The sequence below is a fragment of the Podarcis pityusensis genome (genome assembly GCF_964106645.2).
Source record: "Podarcis pityusensis genome assembly, chromosome: Z".
Classification (NCBI taxonomy): Eukaryota; Metazoa; Chordata; class Lepidosauria; order Squamata; family Lacertidae; genus Podarcis; species Podarcis pityusensis.
Window position 1 is genome coordinate 18,914,980 of NC_138044.1, and position 21,140 is coordinate 18,936,119.

Genomic DNA, 21,140 nt, shown 5'->3' on the forward strand with positions numbered 1-21,140 from the left:
GGTGTGGGGCAGAGTTGGCCCTCACCAGCTGTGAGTTCTGAGTGCTCCTTCCATTGGAAAGAAAATGGAATATGGGCATTACAGCTTCTTCTGTGGGGGGTGGAGGGTGGTCCAGTGTTTGTGTGTTGCCCCCCTCCTTCTCTCTCCCCACCCCCTGATGCATTCTCTTGCTTTCTTCCACCTGCTTTCTTCCCTGGTTCAGCCTCTTCCTAGTTGCTCCTTCCAGCCTTTGGCTTAGAGGCTCTCCCAGCCTGGGTGGCTGCTGCCTTGTCTCGCCTGCCCTCCTTCCTTGTAATTCTGTCATGAATCAGAGCAACTTTTAACAAAACAAGATCCTCTCACTGTTGCAAAAGAGCTTTGGGGAAATCTGGCTTTTGTGGTTCAGGGTCTTACTCCGATGCACCAGGAAGGCAGGCAACGTTTAGCTTTTATTTGGCCCAGAGGATTCTTACAACATTATCCACATTTCCTTTAATTTGTGGGATTTCTAGTAAATGGGTTTAAAATTAGGTCCGGGCACAAAGCCAAAGAACATCTGAATGGTGCAAAACTGCAAGGCAACAAATGGCGAATTCTGAACAGTTTGCTTTCATTTCTCTCTGGGTGCTGGCAGGATTAACGGAAGAAAGTGTGTAGGGGTGGGGGTTATATTTTTCTCTAAACCAGCTGGGGAGAGGCATTGCCCAGTCATCCTACCCCACCTGTACCTTCTTTGGATGTATGAATGGGCTTAATTAATGCACATCAGTTAAAGGAGCACATTAAAAGGCATTAATCAGGACTGGTCCCCTACACCTCTGCCTGGCCACTGGGCTCCTTAGGTTGTGGCCCTGCTGAGGGTGCCACGCCTGAGGAGTATGTTTAGTTTGCACTGGAAACTGGGCTTTTAGTGCTGTGGCTCCAGCCTTCTGGAATTAAACAAGTGCCTTGATATTTAGTCACTTTTCTTAAGGAAGCATTCCTTGAAATGGGACCCAGTCATTTGATGGAATAGTAATGGTATAATTGTGTAAGTCCATCTATTGCCTTTATTTTGCTGAGTTTGTCATCTTCACACAGCTTCATTAACATTTTTGTTGTGAAGATGTTTATGAACCTGCAATCACTCGATTCCCCCAAGGGAAATAAGAGGGAAAAGAGGAAGATGGAGTTCACTTGCTGGGGGTGGTTGTTGTTGTTTAGTCATTTAGTCGTGTCCGACTCTTCATGACCCCATGGACCAGAGCATGCCAGGCACTCCTGTCTTCCACTGCCTCCCGCAGTTTGGTCAGACTCATATTTGTAGCTTCCAGAACACTGTCTAATCATCTCATCCTCTGTCGTCCCCTTCTTCTTGTGCCCTCAGTCTTTCCCAACATCAGGGTCTTTTCCACGGAGTCTTCTCTTCTCATGAGGTGGCCAAAGTATTGGAGCCTCAGCTTCAAGATCTGTCCTTCCAGCGAGCACTCAGGGCTGATTTCCTTAAGAATGGATATGTTTGATCTTCTTGCAGTCCATGGGACTCTCAAGAGTCTCCTCCAGCACCATAATTCAAAAGCATCAATTCTTCGGCGATCAGCCTTCTTTATGGTCCAGCTCTCACTTCCATACATCACTACTGGGAAAACCATAGCTTTTACTATACGGACCTTTGTTGGCAAGGTGATGTCTCTGCTTTTTAAGATGTTGTCTAGGTTTGCCATCGCCTTTCTCCCAAGGAGCAGGCGTCTACTGTTGGGGGTGGTAGATGCCCTAAAGAAGAAGTGGCTGCCATGTGGGGGCCGGTGATGGACAGAGGTGGTGGTCTCCTGCAAAATGTCCTCCTTTTCAAACCAGAACTCTGTGAGCAGGCGAAAATGTGAGCAGCTGCTGTTCCACGCTCCACTGGGAGGTCTCCTCCAGCTAGCCCCACAATACTTAACCATCCTTACATGTGAAAGGGAACTAATTACTCCCAGGGAGAGTCTTAACCAGCTTAACCAGAAGGCTAATGATTTTGGGGGTAGGGGGATAGATATTGCAATGAGCGTCCAAGTCTTAAGGAGATTTCTGAAAGAGGTTGCAGGAGGAGGAGGTGGCTGAGTCAGGCCTTTGGTCACTCCCATCAGCCCTGGTTGGCATGGCCAGAGGCTAAGGGTCATGGTGAGAGTTGGGAGTTCCCATGCTGTAGTGGCAGCTCTCTAAGACTTGAGGTAGAAAAAAGGACCTTCCCCAGCCCCACCTGGAGGTGGTGTTTGGGGCTGAACCTGGGAACTTCTGCCCCCTCCCTTCCCCCATCCAGCCTGCTGAGTCCTTCTTAACCATCAGCTGTGTCTTCCTTTGCCTCCCCGGGGTGGCTGTCATCTGTGACTTGTTCTCTCCCTTGGCCTTTAGCAAAGAGTGGGGAAGTAGCAGCAATGCTTAGAACCCCCAGAAAAAAAACACAGGCAGAGAGAAAGTCAAACTATCTCAATTTTAAAAGTAAAATAACAAATGGGAAGGCGAGGGGAGGTGGGTGGGTGCTGTGGGGCTACCCACAGGTACCACATTGAGTGTGTGGGTGGGGACCCAGCTTTAAATAACACACATTTGGTTTTCCTGCTGCCTTCTGTGTAGTTTATTATTTTAATGTGATTTTATCTGAAATGTTGTGCTTGCTAGCTGCCTTCTGGACCCAAATTGCACAGGGAGGTGGGATCCCAAGGACAGCATAGAATTGTAGGGTTGGAAGGGACCCAAAGGGTCATCTACTCCAACTCATCTAGTCCAACCCATAGAACAGAGCAACCTCTGGGGAGGGGCCCTTCTCCCTTCCTGCCACCTGTCCTGAACCTCAGTTCCTATCCTGGGTGCAGGGTGGGTTCCAACCTTATTGTTGTTTCCCAGACAGTTTTTGCAATACCAGACCTGAATGGCAATACAGCAACTGTAAATCTCTAAGAGAGAAAGGATTACATCTGATTTTAAGCACAATTAGAAATGCAAGTGGAACACTTTGTATTTCACCTCATCGTCTACTATTTATGGCACGATATGCAAATAAACCAAGCTATGAATATTAAACTTGTAAACTCTTTCTCTGCCTCTTTGAAGGGTGCAGCTGGGGGGGGGCCTTAACCACTGGCTCTGATGGCTCAAGGGGGCCCTGTCCACCCCAGAGCTTCCCTTGTGGCAAGAGGAAGGGAGGGCTGGAAACTACCTAGATGAAATGGGTTCAATCCTTGGGAGATCACAGAATAACAGGATTGTAGGACTGGAAGGGACTCAAGGGTCATCTAGTCCAACCCCTTGCAATGCAGGAATCTCAGCTAAAACATCCCTGACAGATAGCCATTATGAGTCAGTTGATGAAGAGTAAAGGTAAAGGACCCCTGGACAGTTAAATCCAGTCAAAGGCGACTATGGGGTTGCAGTGTTCATATGCTTTCAGGCTGAGGGAGCCGGCGTTTGTCCACAGCCAGCTTTCTGGGTCATGTGGCCAGCATGACTAAACTGCTTCTGATGCAATGGAACACCGGGACGGAAACCAGAGCACATGGAAATGTCATTTACCTTCCCGCCGTAGCAGTACCTATTTATCTACTTGCACTGGTGTGCTTTTGAACTGCTAGGTTGGCAGGAGCTGGCACAGAGCAACGAGAGCTCACCCCGTTGCGGGGATTCAAACCTCCAACCTTCTGATCGGCAAGCCCAAGAGGCTCAGTGGTTTAGACCACAGCGCCACCCGCGCTGCCCTTCCAGGAGGCTTTGTAGGACTGGAGATGGCGGAGAACCCTTTGAATAGGGGCTGGACTATATTTTTTTGGGGGGAGAAATGAACGAATTCCTATGCCCCACAAATAAAAAGTCACATTCTTCTCATGTAAAAACATGCTGATTCCCGGACCATCTGTGGGTCGGATTTAGAAGGCAATTGGGCTGGATCCAGTCCCCGGGCCTTAGTTTACCTACCCATGTGCTAGAGACCCCCACCCTGCCCTACTGTGTAGGAGGGAGTATGGAGAAATCTGCTATCCAACCTCCTCTTCCCAGGACAAGCTCCTGTGTGGAGGCTCTTGCTCCAGCTCCCTCTGAGAGAGAGAGGGATTCATGGGAAGGGAGGCAGCCTTGTGGGCACACGGCTGCTCTTCCCCAGATTTGTGCTGAGATAAGCACCCAATTTGCTTTCTGTTGGTGCAAGTGAAATGCCCATAGTAGCACCCCTGTTTTGTACCTTCCCATCAGCATGCAGAATAGTGGCCCCCAGTGAGACCCAAGGCAGCAAGACCCACTGCTTGCCTTGGAGGCAGTGAGACCTACACTGCTCTTTGACTATGTTGCTCCAGGGCACCACCTCCAGATCCTGCTCTTTGAAGTCTAGTCTCTCCTTTGCCTGTTTCTGTTTGATTCTCCAATGTGCTTATGTCGGAGCCCCTCATCCAAGGCTAGTTATTCTTTGGGGCTACTATGTCAAGGTAGCAAATGGCTAATTGTTACATTTTGGGGGTGCAGTTTCATGCTTTGTTTTGTGGTCCAGGGCCTCAAGCTGGCTTGGGCCATCTCTGTGCAGCTTTTGTTGCACCGTCTTCCTGAGTAGGGCCCTCCTCCCTCTGCTGATATCTGTCCCGCAGGTGGTATTGTGAAAGGAAATCCCAGATTCTTCCCTGTGGAGCAGCAGCACACATGTGCCCCCTGCTCCCAGAAGGCAGGGCTTGCTTGTTCCTGGGTAGAGTCTGGCCTTGCTGGTCACAGAAGCAGGCAGAGTACTTCGATGGCTGCGGGCGTGGTGTGTGTGTGTGTGTGTGTGTGTGTGTGTGTGTGTGTCAGTGTCACAGTCTCCGTGAAGAACAGACATGGCTCATGAATGCAAATGGAAAATATGCCAATCTCAGCATCGTAGTTGCATGTGATAAATACTATTTGCATATCATTTTCCTGACTTTTATGAGCATCTGAATACAGTTTCGCTTATTCTTCAGCTTCATAGCTAGCAGATTGGGAAGGTATGAATGGGGAATGTGTTTCAGCTCTTACAGCAACATACAGGCCCGAGTCTTTTTTCATGCTGATGTGAAGTTTCAGAACCAAACAAGGAAGGGAATCATCAGGCTGCCTCCACCTCCAAGCACCTGAAGGACCACTGATTTATTTATTTTTGGCGGGGTGTGTGTGAGCTTATTGTTGGCATCCACCTGTCTCCAGAGTGCTCCTTCAGGGGTGAAGTTAAACCATTGCATTAGCAGCACCGAAGTGATTTCGCTGGGGAGTAACCAGTGTATATGGAGGTCCAGGCTGTCCATATGGCAAGACCCCCCTCTCAGCCTTGCTAATGTGGTTCAAAGAAAAGCAGAACAATATGTTTGGCATCAGCTTGGCTGCAGGAGTTGTCAGGAGACACTCAAGGCATCTTCCAAGCATCTTAGGGACTCCACTCTGGAATTGTGTAGGGTTTACTCCTTAGCCTTTTCTTCTCCCAAAGAAGGCAGCAGGGGTTTAGGATCTGAGTTTTCCATCTCCTAGTTGAGCTTCCTTCACAGGTTGATGAGCTCCATCTGCCCCTCACTTCCCTCTACAGCATGTGCAGAAACCGCCTTCTTGACCATTGGACCCACTATTAGACTCTCTTCTCAGTCTGCTGGAGCCTGTCTTCATATGCAGGTGACGTCCCTAACTCACTTAGGTTTTAAGAACCATCGGCTACTCTCACCTGGTTTAGCTAGCCAGTTGAAGCTGTTTCCTGGGGTGTGGCTGCTGTTGCATGTTGACAGCTTCTAGGAGCCACAGGTGAGAGCTGAATGCAGGGTGGGGACCCCAAGGTGGACAGACTACCCCCAAAGGAGCATGATGTGTCCCCATCCAGAGGTATTACTCCTCCCCTAACACCCCATACACTCTGGGTAGTGAGAAGCCCACAGTCATTCATCTTTTTGCATATTTCAATAGGGACTAGCAATGTCTTGTTGCAAAAACCTAGACTCACAGAAACCCAGCCTAGGAAAAGAGTTTCAAGGTTGAGGTCATGGGCAGCAAACTGAGAGCAGCAGCTGCAGTAGGACCAAAGAGCAACCAAGGATACAGGAACACACCAGGGTGGGCTGAGGAAGACCTTGTGGCTCAAGCAAGGTCCAGCTGAAACAGCAGCCTTTTCAACCCCTTCCTGCCCATGAAGGTCCAGTGGCCAGATTGGGTGGGGGGCAGAGTGTGTGACTTGTTGCAGTTCTGTGGCTTACTGCATGGGACAGCTGCATTCAGGCCCAGCAGTTGCTGAGGGAGTCCAGAGGCTGGGGGGGGGCATCCAGTTATCCCCCCTCCCTGAATTTTGAAGGGGGTGGTGCTGCGAAGGTCAGGAGGGGGGAGACTGGGGGAATCCCACCTGAATCTGGCCTAAGGCTGCCTTGTAGCCTTTGGCTGATAATCCAGATGGGGGACACTATGCTCAGGTTCCTGTCCAGTGTCATGGGAGGGAAGGAGAGAGAAGCGCCTCTACAGACCCTGCAAAAGTGAGTCCCCCAGCTACTTGCCTGCCTGCCAGCCAGCCAGCCAGCCAGATGGAGGAGTGAGCTGCCTTCTGCCTTTTCCCTTTCCCCTACCTTAAAAAAAAGGGGGGGACCCACCCGTCCCCATTGCATCAGAACTAGGCAGCATTCCTGGTGCTCTCATGTCTGTTTCTGCTGACTCACAGAGTAACTTGCTGAAGGGAGAGAAAAAAACAACCACGCAAAGTTCAGGGCTGGACATCCCATCCCACCATACTAGGCAATGAGCTGAAGCAAGAAACCGCCTGCTAGAGGAGAGAGAGGGTGCGAATGCAAAGAGGTATATTCCTCTTCTGCTTTGCTGTCCTGGTGCATTGGGGAGGAGGTTTGAGGCCAGCCGGCTAGCCCAGGGGCTTCTCAGCAAATGCTGCCTCGGTGGTTCTGCTCCGCATCTGCTGCTCTTGTCCTTGTGGTGGTTGCCTGTAGACTTTGGGCATCCAGCCTCCTCTTCCTTCTTCGGGGTTCCTCTTTTTGAATTGGGACCCTTCGGTACGGCATGCCTCTTCCCATTCTTTTCATCTTCACCTGAAATCTTGAAATGCCAAGGCTTGCCCAGGCACTATCGGCACTGTGAACCACCCCCATCCCTTCTTCTGAATGCTTCTGTACTATGAAGGTGGGGGGAACCCCACCCCACCCCAACTACAGCTCCCCTCCTTGGCCTCAGTATCTTGGTCAGCATTCTCTGTAAAGGTAACATTGCTTTGGGGTTGTTTTTGACACCCTCCAGAAAATGGCTGTGGTTTGGGAGGCATATTAGTTGGGAAAGGTGGTTAGAAGGCAACACTGTCTTTGGTTGCTTTCCTCCTTGTGGAAGCTGTAATCAGTGTTTGGGCAACTTGCTCTGTTGGTAGCAGGTTACTTAGGAAGCCACCTTATACAAGATTGGAATGTTAATCCCTGTAGCACAGTGTTGTTTCACTGACAGGAACCAGTGGCTCTCCAGGGTTTCAGGCAGAAGGCAGTCTCAGCCCTTACCTGGAGATGCTGCCAGTAGGGCTTCAACCTGGGACCTTCTGCGTACAAAGCAGGTGCTCTGTCACTGAGCTAACTGGCTTCTTCCTCTAATGTTTTGCCTTGATAACATCTTTCCCCAGCCTTTCTGGGCTGATGGAGGGGGGGGGGGGAGAGAGGGACTATAGAGTGCTCTATAGAGTCATGAGAGCCCTGCAGCTGGACCTGCCTAGAGGCATTCTGTTCTCACAGAGGGAAGCCAGATGACTAGTGGGAAGCCCATAAGCAGGACCTGTGTGCAACAGCACCCTAGCTGAACCACCCTGTGATCTTCAGATGAAGGGCAGTACAGTGGTACCTTGGGTTACGTACACTTCAGGTTACATACGCTTCAGGTTACAGACTCCGCTAACCCAGAAATAGTACCTCAGGTTAAGAACTTTGCTTCAGGATGAGAACAGAAATTGTGCTCCGGCGGCGCGGCAGCAGCAGGAGGCCCCATTAGCTAAAGTGGTACCTCAGGTTAAGAACAGTTTCAGGTTAAGAGTGGACCTCCAGAACAAATTAAGTTCTTAACCCGAGATACCACTGTATACAAATTTAATCAATAAATAACAATAAAATTGTCCATTTGACGCTTTGCACAATAGCATTTGATAGCCTTGTCCTCTGTTGGAGCCAGTGTTGTCTACTCTGGCTGTCAGTAACTGTTCAAGGTCTCACCCAGCAACTCCTCCCTCTATTCCTTTTAACTGGAGATTTCTGCCTTGGGGGATTGAACCCGAGGTCTTCTGCCTCCAGAGCTGCTGCTATGCCACTCAACTGTGGCTCCTTGCCGTGGATGAAAAGTGACCACTTGTCAGCTTTTTGGAGAGCAGTCCTTCAGTGCCTGCAAACCTCATTGATTTCAATAGAACTAGAGTTTCTTAACAGAGTGCAGGATTGCAGTGCATAGGACCCAATCCAGAGAGTGTTATGCATCTTTAAGGTGCAGCCACAATAGTTTCCCCAGGAGGTGGTTGGAAGCCAGGCTCACAGGTCTGGATCTTGCATTGTGCTAAGTGGTGCATCTTCACAGCCAGCAGTGTGGGGATTTTAAAGGGTTTGGGCAGCTTTCCCCCTTTCCGCTCAAAAGTGCTGAAAGATAGTCGGGGGGGGGGATGGCTTTTTGCACACAAGTGCCACCTGGGGGGCTCTGTGGATTTCCCCTCATACCTGAAAACTGAAGGTAGGCCATACAAGCAATACGGTAGGCTGCTCCTGCTGCTCCTTGAAGTTTAAAAGTCCCTGAGCTGCAATCACCACAGCATCCTTCAGTTCATACTACAGTAGAACCTCCACTTACCACCGCCCCTACTTGCAAACAGTTCGACTCGCAACCACAGCAAACCCGGAAGTAAATACCGGGCTTGCCACAATTCACACACGCACACAGAACGGTGCTGCCACTGAATGCACACACACAGAATGGCGCTTCTACCAGTGACCCGGATCAACTCACGAACGGACCTCTTGAATGGATTCCATACATGAGTAGAGGTTCCACTGTACGTCTGTCTGTCTGTCTGTCTGTCTGTCTATCTTTGTTAAAATCTCTCTGTCTCAGGAGACAATGGAGGAATGTGCCTTTGGGGTAAAGTCAAACCCTTGGAGAATTACAGTGTCTGCTGTGGCTGTAGAGATTGATGCAGGAGAGAGATGTGTTATTGTAGCTAGGGCAGATGAAGGTGTTAGTGATCACTGTTAGAGATGTATCATGGCATTTCTTCTCTTTGCCCTCCTCCCAGCAATCATTCCTCCTCTGGTCACTGCTATGGATACGCGACCTGTCTACAGGCACTGTGGTCATTTGCAAGAGATTATCACACAGCAGGGTTGATGTCACCAGCCATCATGTCTTGTTTGCAGACATCTATGTAACACATGGTTGGTCTGCTAACAGGCCTGGTCCCTGTAGCCAGCTCCCTGTAGAGTATGTCCTTGGGGATCCTTCCATCTTCCATTCTGTGGACATGGCCAAGCCAGTGTAGACATCACTGAGACAGGAGTGTGAACATGCTTGGGAATTTGGATTTGGGAGAGCATATCTTTGTTTGAGACTCTGTCCTGCCATGTGATGCCCAAAATCTTCCTGACGCAGTACATGTGGAAGGCTTTGAAGCATCACTCCTGACAGCTGTTAGTTGCCCTCCACTCACTTCCATAAAGCAGCATGCTCTAGATGCAAGCCTGGTAGACCTTCATCTAGGTATTGGTCATTAGCATCACATTCTCCGATACCCTTTTGGAGAGGTTGCCAGAGCTGCCTTGCCAATACACTTGTCCAGCTGAGCATCAGTGGAGAGGTTGCTGGTTATGGTGGAGCCCAGAAGCACAAAATTGTCTATAACCTTAAGCGTTTGGTCACCAATGCTGATGCATGGAGTGCTGGCAATGTCCTGCCCCAGGATGTTGGTCTTTGTCAGGATGATGGTAAGGCCGACCTCCCTGCAGGCTTGGGCAAGATGGTTGATAGCCTCTGTAGAGCTTCCTTGGAGTGTGCTGTAAAGGCTGCTTCATCTGCAAACATCTCTCTGATAAGCACCCGCTGCACTTTTGTCTTGGTGCGGAGACATGATCATTTTGTGAAGCTTTGGTGGGCACCACATCTTGTTGAGCAGTGTGAAGAGCCTGTTTTGGCTGATGAGATCAAAGGCCTTTGTCAGGTCTATGAAGTTGATGTACAAGAGGCATCTCTGCTCCTGGCATTTCTCCTGCAGCTGAGAAAATCATGTTGACTGTTGACTTCTGAGCTCTAAAGCCATGTTGTGGCTTGAGATAAACCATGTTGGCGAGTGACTGTAATCTGTTGAGAACTACACAGGTGAAGGCTTTCCCCACAGTACTCAGTGGGGAGATTCCATGTTAGTTGTTACAGCCATGGTGGTCACCTTTGTTTTTGTAGAGGGTCACAATGCTGGAGTCATGCATGTCTTGTGGCATAGATCCTTGTTTCTAACACTGCAAGATAAAGCCATGGAGGTGCATCATGAGGGAGGAATTGAAGCGAGCTTTCAGCACTTCTGTTAGGATTCCATCCTGTCTTGGGGCTTTACCACATGCTTGAGAGTTGGTGGTATTCTTCAGCTTGTCAAGGAAGGGAGCGACATCCCACTCTTCCAAGGCAGGCAGGCAGGACACTGTTGACTGCTGTGTCAGAGACCATGTTTTCCCATGAGTACAGTTCTTGGTAGTGCTCTGTCCATCACTTTGTCTGGTTGCTGCAGTCTCTGATGATCTCTTCTGGCAAAAGTTTTTAGTGATGCAGTTTTCATGACTGTTGGTCCAAAAGCTTTCTTCATGCCATTATACATTTTGCGAGTGTTGCCAGTGTCAGCAATGAATTGAATGCTGTGACACAGCTTTAGCCAGTAGTTATTGGCACATTATCTGGCAGTGTGCTGGGCATCACTCCTTGCCTTTCTCAGTGTAACAGGTGTCTTTTTGCAGCGCTTGTAGTTCAGAAGAGCCTTGCACTTTACAGTGATAACAGGCTCCATGTCCTTCATGCCAACCTCAAACCAGTCTGGGAACTGTTGGTCTCTTTTGCCAAAGGAGGATATACCGTATTTTTTGCTCTATAAGACACACTTTTTCGCTCCTAAAAAGTAAGGGAAAATGTGTGTGCGTCTTACGGAGCGAATGCAGGCTGCACGGCTAAGCCAGAAGCCAGAACAGGGAGAGGGAGCGTTGCGCAGTGCTCCCTCTCGCTGTTCTAGCTTCTGGTTTAGCTGCGCAAAGCCTCCGCAAGGCAGCGGGATGAAGGCACCCCACTGCCCTGCAGAGGCTTCATGGGCTGTCCCAGAAGCCAGAACAGCGAGACGGAGCGCTGTGCTCCATCTCGCTGTTCTAGCTTCGGGCTTAGCTGCGCAAAGCCTCTGCAGGGCAGCGGGGTGCCTTCATCCCACTGCCCTCCGGAGGATTTGCAGGCTGTCCCAGAAGCCTCCGCAGGACATGGGGATGAAGGCTCCCTGTGCCCTGCGGAGGCTTCGCATGAAGCTACAACAGCTAGAGGGAGCACTGCGCAGCACTCCCTCTAGCTATTCTGGCTTTTGGAAAGCCCCGCGAAGCCTCTTAGGGCAGTGGGACGAAGGCTCCCCACTGCCCTGCGGAGGCTTCGTGCAGCTCTTGCGGGAAGTGGGGGGAAGGGACAGAGCGCGCGGCTCTGTCCCTTCCCCCACCTCCCAGAAAATCCCCCAAGAGCCGCGCTCCCTTTAAAGAGCACGCAGCTCTTGCGGGAGATGGGGGAAGGTACAGAGGGCAGCTAACCCACACGCAGACTCTTCCGGGCAGGGGGAGTCTTCATCCCGCTGCCTGGGAGAGGCTTCAGCGGCTATCCCAGAAGCCAGAACAGCAAGAGGCTATCCCAGAAGCCAGATCCCTCTTGCTGTTCTGGCTTCTGGGATTCAGAATTTTTTTCTTCTTGTTTTCCTCCCCCCATAACTAGGTGTGTTTTATCATCTGGTGCGTCCCATAGAGCGAAAAATATGGTAGCTGTGTTGTAGGTTGCCTCTTTGATGTGCTTCCACCTTACTTCAACACTTGTTCGGCAGAATCACAGAAGCATTCACAAAGTTCAAGTATGATTTTTCTGCCACTGTTGATTCAAAACCACACTTTGTGCTATGGGTCCTCTTTGGCTGGAGATGGATCTTGCTTGCCACCAGGGAGTGATCAGTGTCGCGGTCAGCACTGTGGTAATTTTATGTGACGCAAACACAGTTCAGTGCCGTTCACCTGGTGATAATCAAGTCCATCTGGTGCTAGTGGCCTGACCTTGGATACTTCCAGGAAATTTGCTGTTTTACCTTGGTAGAGAAGAACAAGTTTGTGATGCAGAGGCTTTGATACAAGCACAGCTCAAGCAGCCTTTGTCTGCTCTCATTAATGCTGCCAGTACCAAAGAAGCGATGGGTAGGCAAACTAAAGCCCAGAGGCCGGATCTGGTCCAATCATATTCTACATCTGGCCCGCGGGCGGTCCGGGAATCAGTGTGTTTTTACATGAGTAGAACATGTTCTTTTATTTAAAATGCATCTCTGGGTTATTTGTGGGGCATAGGAATTTGTTCATCCCTCCCTCCCCAAAAAATATAGTCTGGCCCCCCACAAGTTCTGAGGGACAGTGGACTGGCCCCCTGCTGAAAAGGTTTGCTGACCCCTGAAAGAGGCCTATGCAGTTGTCCCATGTGTGATGATCACCCCCTATTCTTGCATTGAAACCTCCCAGCAGAAATAGGTGTTCACAGTCTGGGACCCTCCTGACAGCCTGGTCTAGTTGCTTGTAGAACTGGTCCTTGGTTTGTATGTAAGGGAACATAGTGGGAACATAGACACTCAATATGTTAACTGGACCGAAGGTGGTTGAGAGGTGGAGGGAAAGCAAGTGTTCTGAGCCCTCAGCTGGTTCTGTCGCAGACAGAAGAGAGTTCCCCACTGTGAATCCTACGCCATGAACACATGTGTCTTCCGGATGACCTCCTTGCCAGAAAATGGTGTAGTTCTTCTCTCAGAGTCTGCCATTCGAAGCGAGTCTGGTTTCCTGTAGAATGGCATGTCAGTGTTTGAATTTTTTCAGATCACAGTCTTCCATGAGTCATTAACTAGCAGCAGTTCAGTGGACGAGCGAGGACACATGGTCTTGACATACCAGCTTGCTAGGTGCAAGAGGATTTGTCTCTTTTATTTTTTACCTGGTATAGTAGTTTGGTCTGTTTCTTGATTGATACTCTGAGTTTCAAGCACCCACTGAAGCAGGTGGACAGTGGCAGGCCATCACTTTATTGACCGAGGGCTGTCTGGCTTTAGGTGGGCAGTAGCTGACAAGTGAGACATGATGATCTCTCCCACTGACGAAAGCTACCCATTGTGCTCGTACCTTACGTCAATCAGACTGAGCTTATAACTCATAACTTCTGCTTCCTGCGTTTTTGCTGCGTTTTGCAGCATTGAAGTGATCAGGGCATAGTCCTGGGCAGTGTGTATGGAGGTCCTGGGCTGCTCAGAAGACAAGACTCTTACTGGCCATACTGATGTGGTGCAAAGGAAAGCAGAGAAATATGTTTGGCACCAGCTTGGCTGCAGGAGTTGCCTGACAGAGGTATATAGTTAGAAGACAACTGGCCAGACATGTACATGGCTACAGAACTGCTTTTTTACTTGCAAATTGTTTTTTAGTTTAAAAATACTTTACCCTTCTCTCCAGCAAAATGATAAATGTGTTTTAGCATCGGGGCAGCTGAAGCAAACCCCACATTCCTATAGTCATGTTAGTGCTATAGTTTAAGTGAGTTTAAAATGTGAAAGTGCAATACACAAAGAGTGTTTTGGGGTTTTTTATTAGGGTTGGTAAACCTCTGTGTTGTATCTAACCAAGTTTTTACTCAGAAATTACAGTGGTACAGTGTACAGTGGTACAGTGGCAAGACGAATGCCTCGCAAGACAAAAAACTCGCTAGACGAAAGGGTTTTTTGTTTTTTGAGCTGCTTCGCAAGACGATTTCCCCTATGGGCTTGCTTCGCAAGACGGAAACGTCTTGCAAGTTTGTTTCCTTTTTCTTAACACCGTTAATACAGTTGCGACTTGACTTCGAGGAGCAACTCATAAAACGTGGTGTGGTAGCCTTTTTTGAGGTTTTTAAAGACTTTGGTGATTTTTGAAGCTTTTCCAAAACTTTCCTGACACCGTGCTTTGCAAGACAAAAAAATCGCAAGACGACAAAACTCGCGGAACGAATTAATTTCGTCTTGCGAGGTACCACTGTAATGGAAATTGATTTTGCTTGGTGTGCCCTGAGCCTGTCTAATGTTGGATGCAACTCTATATTTTGTGCAGAAGCCATCCTGAAGTTTGGGGTGGCAACTGGGGGAGAGGGCAACATGAACTGGGAGATTCTCAACTGCAGCCATCTCAAGAGCCACCCATCTCAAGGCCATTAAGTTCTAGGTCTGAAATTCCGTAGTGCTACGACCACTGAGGCTGGATCTGTCTGGTGCCTATTGCTCCACTTGTGATAAGGAGACAGATCAGGCTCCAGGTCTCTCCCCTTCTGAGGCCTTTAAGTCTCTCTTTAAGGGATAACTAGAATTCAGACAGCTTGTGTGGCAACCATCTGTAATGCAACAAGGCTAAAATCTGAATTAACAGTTCATGAATTAACTGGAGAGAGAAATGGCCCTTTTTTGTGGACATTTTTGAAACTCTAGCATCCCTCTCTTTCAAGGAAAGGAAAAAGGAGTAATTTCCTGCTTCTGTGGATGCTGAGTAATATAAGCAAACACAGACCTTTGAAAAAAGCAAGTCCCAAATTCATGATTGATTGATTTTTCTTTTATTAGTTACCTACCCTTTGTGGCAAGGTGGGTTACATTTTTAAAAAGTGGTATTTATGTGGGGAGGCTCACCTTAAGAGTGTGTGTGATTTTGGGGGCCCGTGCTTGCATGAGAGCATGGTGTCCAAAAGTGTGTGAGATTGCGGTGCCCCAAAATATGTGTTTTTTAGGTGCCATGTTCTTGCATGGGTCATGTGACCTATGCAGGAGTGCGGCCTGGAAGACACGTGTCTTGTTTTGCGCTGGGACATGTTGGAGGGTATGACAGCACCATTCACGTAACAAAAACTACCACAGATAACAACATTTTCAAAAGTAGGGGGTCCATAACTTGGCTTTTGAAAAACAGGGTCCTCAGTGCTTAGCTACGTAATTGGGAACCACTGATCTAGAGGCTCTCAAGAGGATCCTTATAATTTCTGAGCAGGCAGTATATAAATCCTTTTATATGTGTTAGTAAATTAAAAATGGGGTTTGCTAATACCACCAATTTTTAAGCAGCCCTTCCCCAAAAGCTTCAACAAACAGCAGATTTAGATTATATTGTAGGAATTAGAAGCAGTGTGTGTATTTCGGAGGTTATGCATCATTGCAAGTTCAGCCAGCCAGCCCAGGAGGTTCCCTTTTAGCCCCTTGCTAGCCAAAGTGATCTCTAGGGTCAGGTCAGGTTGCCGCAAATGTGGGGGGGGAGGGGGGAGGGAGAGAACATCAGTGGCAGCTGGACTAGTGAGGCCAAGAGAAACCTTAATGCACACTCCCAGAGGGCCCCCCTCCCCAATTTCCAATTGTTTCACTGGAAAATAAAAGTGTTGTGAGAGGCTTTGGGGGGGGGTATGATAGGATGCTTCCCCCTCCCCTCCCTGGAGTTTCTTTTCTACCTAAACCTTCCAGTCCTCCAGCCGAGGACTTGCAGTCTTTGAGAGAATGTGTCTTTCTGGTTGGGAGTGTCTTGTAAGAAGGGGCTCAGGTCTGAGTAATGGTGCAAAGGGAGGAGTGTGGTGTGTGGAGTTGGGGGTAGAAAGTGGAAGGCAACTGGCTCTGTGACCTGAAACGCTTAGTCTTAATAACTTGCACTGTAGAAGGAAAACAGGTCTCTGTCCCAAGGAGATTCCAGTGGTAATAGACCAGGCTTCCTCCAGCAGTTGCTGGGGGATTGCAAGCAGATTCCAGAGCACATAGTGAAAATGACACAGGGGCATGGGGTGGGGACCATGCTGCAAGGTGGGCTCAGAGCCAGCTCCAGCACTGGTATTGCCCCTGGGTCAGGCTCAGGGTTTTGAGACAGGCTCCAGGGCAGGCCTGTTTTGTGAAGGGTGTGTGTATGTACACCCCCCCATGTGTGCGTACACCCCCTCCTTTTGTGACACCCTGGCCATTGACCTTATCAGGCAGAAGGAGGGGATAGTAAAAGGTGGGTGGGGGGTATTTTGCCTTTGCCCTGGTTCCTCCTGTCCTTTGTTCCTTCTCACCCTGAGGAGTTAATGGAGAGCCTCCGCTGCGCCAGCTCTGCAGACTGTTTGGAATACTTTAAATGCTTTGACACTCTGGATGTGCTGGATGGGAGAGGAGGCGGTTTGCAGCTTAATTCATATGCAAAACTGTGCCATAAATCCTGAGCCCTGTCTCAGTTGCTGTGGCACCACTAAGCATTTCATCAGCGCCCCATACAGTATTTCTGCCATCTTTGTTTGCATTGCAGTGACTCATCAAAAGTCTGTCTTGTACCAACACCCTGAGCATTCCTCTGGCACTGATCCTTCTCTCCCCCCCCCCTTCTCCTCCCTTTCTCTCTCTCTCTCTCTCTCTCTCTCTCTCTCTCTTTCTCTCTCCCCTCCTTTTCTTCCGAGCTTCAGTTTGAAACTGGCCTTTGCTTCAGGTCTCTCGTCAAAGGGCTCTATTCATTGCAGAGAATGGCCTGAATGTTAAGCTGCATATCCGGCCCTGTTCATTGAGATGCTGCTTTGCGCTGCTCCTGCTGAGGAGGTTTGACTTAGTCTGAAGCTGAAACTCCTCACAGCAGAAGCAAGGAGGACAGGCAGGAGGGGCTGAGGCGGGAAGGACTGAGGCAGGAGGGGGCACCTCCTCATTGTGCCCCCCCCCCTTCCAAGCAGCCTTTGCTGCTGCACTGGAGAGTTGGGTGCTGAAGAGAGGGGGGTTGAGGAGACCCTTCCAGAAGCAGGTGCTGTGGATTTCACGCCACTTAAGGTATGTTCACATGAGGGGGGCACATCCCTGCGCTGAATGCTTGGGCAATGTGATGCAGCTGCAGAATGGGGCTATCCTAGCTGGCAGCTTTGCAGGGGTGGTTGGAGGTAGTGTGTGTGTGTGTGTGTGTGTGTGAGTGTGTGTGTGTGTGTGTGAGAGAGAGAGAGAGAGAGAGAGAGAACAGAGCAACCCATTGTGTGGTCACTTTTTTAGGAGCAGTCAGTTTGCAGGGAGGACAGATCTTTTGGAGTCTAGTTCAACTAGGTGCTGTTGAAGCAACTCAGAATCGGGACCTCCTGTGTGGAGGGGGTGGACTGTGTGTGTGTTTTTTTGGGGGGGAGAGGTCTTAATTGTTCCTGTGTGCCAAGGAGATGAAGGGAGGCGCCATTGAAGTCATGGGGAGTTTCTCCCTCCCTGGCCTCAACCAGCTAAAGAGAGGCATAGATTTTGCTGGTTTAAGAGAATTTGTTGGCGTTTCTCCGCATGCTGCCTGTGTTTTGGTGCATGTGGGTGGGGGGAAAGAGGAGGCATCACTGCCATGACATGACGGTTCCCGGAGGATCCTAAAATAGATCCATGGGCTTTGCTGCATTCTTGATGCAAAGGCGAGAGCCCAGGCAGGTGTCTCCTTTGCATGGAGGTCAACATCTCCCCTCCCCCCGAAATTTAGAAAGGGAGTGCCATAGAGGAATGCCTTTGGGAGTCCAACAGTTGAGAAGAGTTTCAGGAACTGGGGAGCCTGTCCGTATCCTGGGCTGCTGCAGTAGACGGCAGCCCCCAGCCCCTCTCCATTCCCTGCATCCAGCACTTTGAATGATGGTGGGGGCGGAGGGGACGGACAGCTGCCTGGCCCTTCCTTGGCTCCTCAGCAGTTCCAATGTGCAGGGAAACTTGGAATAATTATGCGCAGAAGTTGCTGCATTTCTGAAGCGTCCACCCATCTCTCTCTCCCCCCTCCTTTCTCCCAAGTTTCCAGCTGTGTCAGCTTTTTCAGGAGCGTGCGCTGCCTGCCCTGATAGTGCCTGGTTTGGAAATCCCATCCCAATACCTTGTTTGGGGGATCATACCTTTTGTGGCGTGTGTACCCCCACCCCCGAAAAAGGGAAAAATCTTGCAGCAGCAGCAGCCTGGATTCAGGTTGGTGGAGTCAATGGAGGCAGTTCTCAACGCCCACCCCCACCCCAGCTGGAATGGGTAGCCATCTTTGCCTGTGTTTCTCTTGCCCTGGACTGGTTGTGTTGCACTGGTGGTACACTGAGGGCTCTGTGGGTGGGGTGTAGTTTTTTTGAACTCTGTTATATTGAGTTTCTTCCTCCCCTTGTTAGGAATGCTCTTCACAGGAGGGGGATTTTCCAAACACTGGCAGAATCCCTCTCCCTGGTACTTCCTGATTCTTGTGTTTCTGCCAGATATCCTCTCTCTTCCTTTCTCTTTTTCACGTGCCTGTTTCCTCTCCTCCCACCCACTCCCCTGCCCCGCCTACAGATGTGCCCTCTCTCAGGAGCTCTGGTGTTGAGCGCGTGAGGCAGTTGCTGAGCCATGTCGCAGATGCTGCACATAGAAATCCCCAACTTTGGGAGCACCGTCCTGGGCTCCCTGAATGAGCAGCGCCTCCTGGGTCTCTACTGCGATGTCTCCATCCTGGTCAAGGGCCAGGCCTTCAAGGCTCACCGGGCTGTCTTGGCAGCCAGCAGCCTCTACTTCCGAGACCTCTTCAGTGGCAACAGCAAGAGCGCCTTCGAGCTGCCGGGCTCCGTGCCGCCCGCCTGCTTCCAGCAGATCCTCTCCTTCTGCTACACCGGCAAGCTGACCATGGCTGCCAGCGAGCAGCTGGTGGTGATGTACACAGCAGGCTTCCTCCAGATCCAGCACATCGTGGAGAAGGGGACAGACCTGATGTTCAAAGTGAGCTCCCCTCACTGCGACTCCCAGACGGCCATGACGGAGGAGCCCTGCTCGGGGCCCCAGAGCCCCTGCCACCCCCTGCAGCCGCCCTCCCTGCCCTATGCTGTGTCGCCTTCCGTGCCCCTTCCACTGCTCACCCGCGTCAAGCATGAGACCTTGGAGCCTGCGAAGCGGTCCTTGGAGTGCAGCCTGCGGGAGGCGGCCGGGGGCAGCTCCTCTGCCAGCGCCCCGCTCAAATTGTCGCGCGTCTCCTACTACGGGGTGCCCAGCCTTGCCACCCTCCTCCCCAGCATCCCGCTGGCTCAGTACTGCCAGGGGGAGCGGACGAGCCCTGGGGCCAACAGCCTCCCCACCACCGACAGTCCCACCTCCTACCACAACGAGGAAGATGAGGACGATGATGAAGCCTATGACACCATGGCGGAGGAGCAGTACGGGCAGATGCACATCAAGTCCACAGGCGGCTATGCAGGTAAAAAACCCCTTTAGCCTCCGCCACTTTCATTCTCATGGGACCGTAAAATGAGAGGCATCTGCAGTCAGGCAGGTGTTCATTTCCCTGCATTTTAGAAAAGTAGTTCAGTAGGTGGAGTGTCTGATTTGCAAGCAGTTGTTTTGATCCCCAGTTGGCATCTCCAGATAGGGCTGGTAGTAAATCCCCTGCTGGAAACCCTGCTCAGCCATCACTGCCGGTCAGTGTTGGTAATACCGAGCTGGGCAGACTGATGTCCTCACTTGGAGTAAGGAAGCTTCGCACTGATTTAAGACTTGAAAACTTGAATGGGAACAGTGCTGAATGCAGCTTATTTCCATTTCGGGGTGAGGTCTCTTATTTCCTTCCCTCCTGCCAGATATAGGTCTCCAGGCTCTGTGAATTTGTTGACAGGGAAGGCATTTCTTAGTAAGGAGTAGTTCATTTTTCAATAAGATGTTTTCTGGCGGGAGGGACTGGATCTCTACATGTGAATCTGCTGAAGGTGCCATTGTTGTCCCTTTGGTTCCTTGCGGAAAGTAATAAGCTCTTAATTTCTGCAAGCTTATTGATGGTGTCTATTTCCTTATTTGGGGTGTGTGTGTGTGTCTGCATGTTCAGAGTTTCCTCCTCATTTAATGAAACTGGCAATGCAGCATTACTCTATGGATCAGTTTCCTTGATGCCGACAGATTTTAAGGATTGCATATTGAGCATAGCAAGATTGTTGAGCTCTTTCTCTTGGTCCATTTTCTGTAGCTTAAGGAGCCTGGAAGCCCAGCCCAGGCAGATGTCTCCTCTCCTTCCCAGGAGAAAGAGGCAAGATGCCTTCAGGCAGGATTGGGAATGAGGTGCTGGCTTTGGAGCTGTGTTGAGGTGCTGTGTTCTAAAACCAAAGAAGGGGTGACAGTGTGACTCTACAGTCCAGGCCACTGTGGGTCAGTGTGGTACTCTTGGGGTCATGAAAGAGCTTGTAGGGCAAGAGACACTTTATGGGCAGCCTGGATGCCCCCCGCCGACCCACTGGAGAGACACATTTCTAGCCAAGCCAGCAGGATTTTATAGCCAGAGCCCAGCTAGGTTCTATGTCCATTGATCAGCTAAATTTTGTGGGTGGCTGACAGGGTGCTTGGCTGGCAGCATCTCATGTGCCCAAAGTATGTTAGCTCGGGGGTAGGGGGACCTCACTTTGCAGGTGTATGAAAAAGCTGGGAGTGTCCAAAATGTCAATGTTCTAATTTGACCAGGCTAAAACTTTCCCTGCCTGTACAGATAGTTTTGGTGCTGAGGAGCAGGTGACTCTCCAGGGTCATCTTGTCCAAAGGTGGACCTCCTTTCCCAGGAGAAACTGAAATCCATCCTTCAAAGCTCACTCAAAACTTAAAACCCTGAGAGAGTGAAGCCAATCTGGTTCACTCAGAGACAGTGATTCCTTGATGTGAGTCGTATGCCAGGGAAATAACAGCCCACCAGGAGCACCTGGAGCACCTAGTCCAGCCCCCCAACAGGTAGCTCAGCGGGAAGGAACCTGTGGGCAAGACCTGCTGCCAGCAGCAGCAGCTCTCCCCACTAGCAGTTCCCAGCCACTGGCATTCAGAGGCCTACATATTACGCACTTCTTTAAAACATTGATCAGCCAGCCATGTTAAAGTTTATTTTGTGCAGTGTTACTTATTTGTTTATTTCGTAACTTTTATATACCGCTTGATTGTCAGAAAAATCCTCAAAGCGGTTTACATAAAGTTGCTAGTGTTTTGTGTT

The 21,140-nt window shown here is 50.0% G+C and overlaps 1 protein-coding gene across 6 annotated transcripts in view; it reads left to right on the top strand.

Annotated features, from left to right (window-relative positions):
- NACC2 (NACC family member 2) overlaps positions 1-21,140 on the top strand; it is a 63,540-nt gene that overhangs the window by 31,357 nt on the left and 11,043 nt on the right. For 5 of the 6 annotated variants that reach the window (XR_013981473.1, XM_080990025.1, XM_080990022.1 and 2 more), the window contains exon 2: positions 18,488-19,379. Coding sequence is in view for 5 of the 6 variants with exons in the window: in XM_080990025.1 (XP_080846151.1) it covers positions 18,542-19,379 (838 nt within the window). In the remaining variant the exon portion in view is untranslated. Of the gene's footprint in view, positions 1-16,601; positions 17,003-18,487; positions 19,380-21,140 lie in introns of those variants that run through there. The other variant, XM_080990023.1, reaches the window with a different exon arrangement.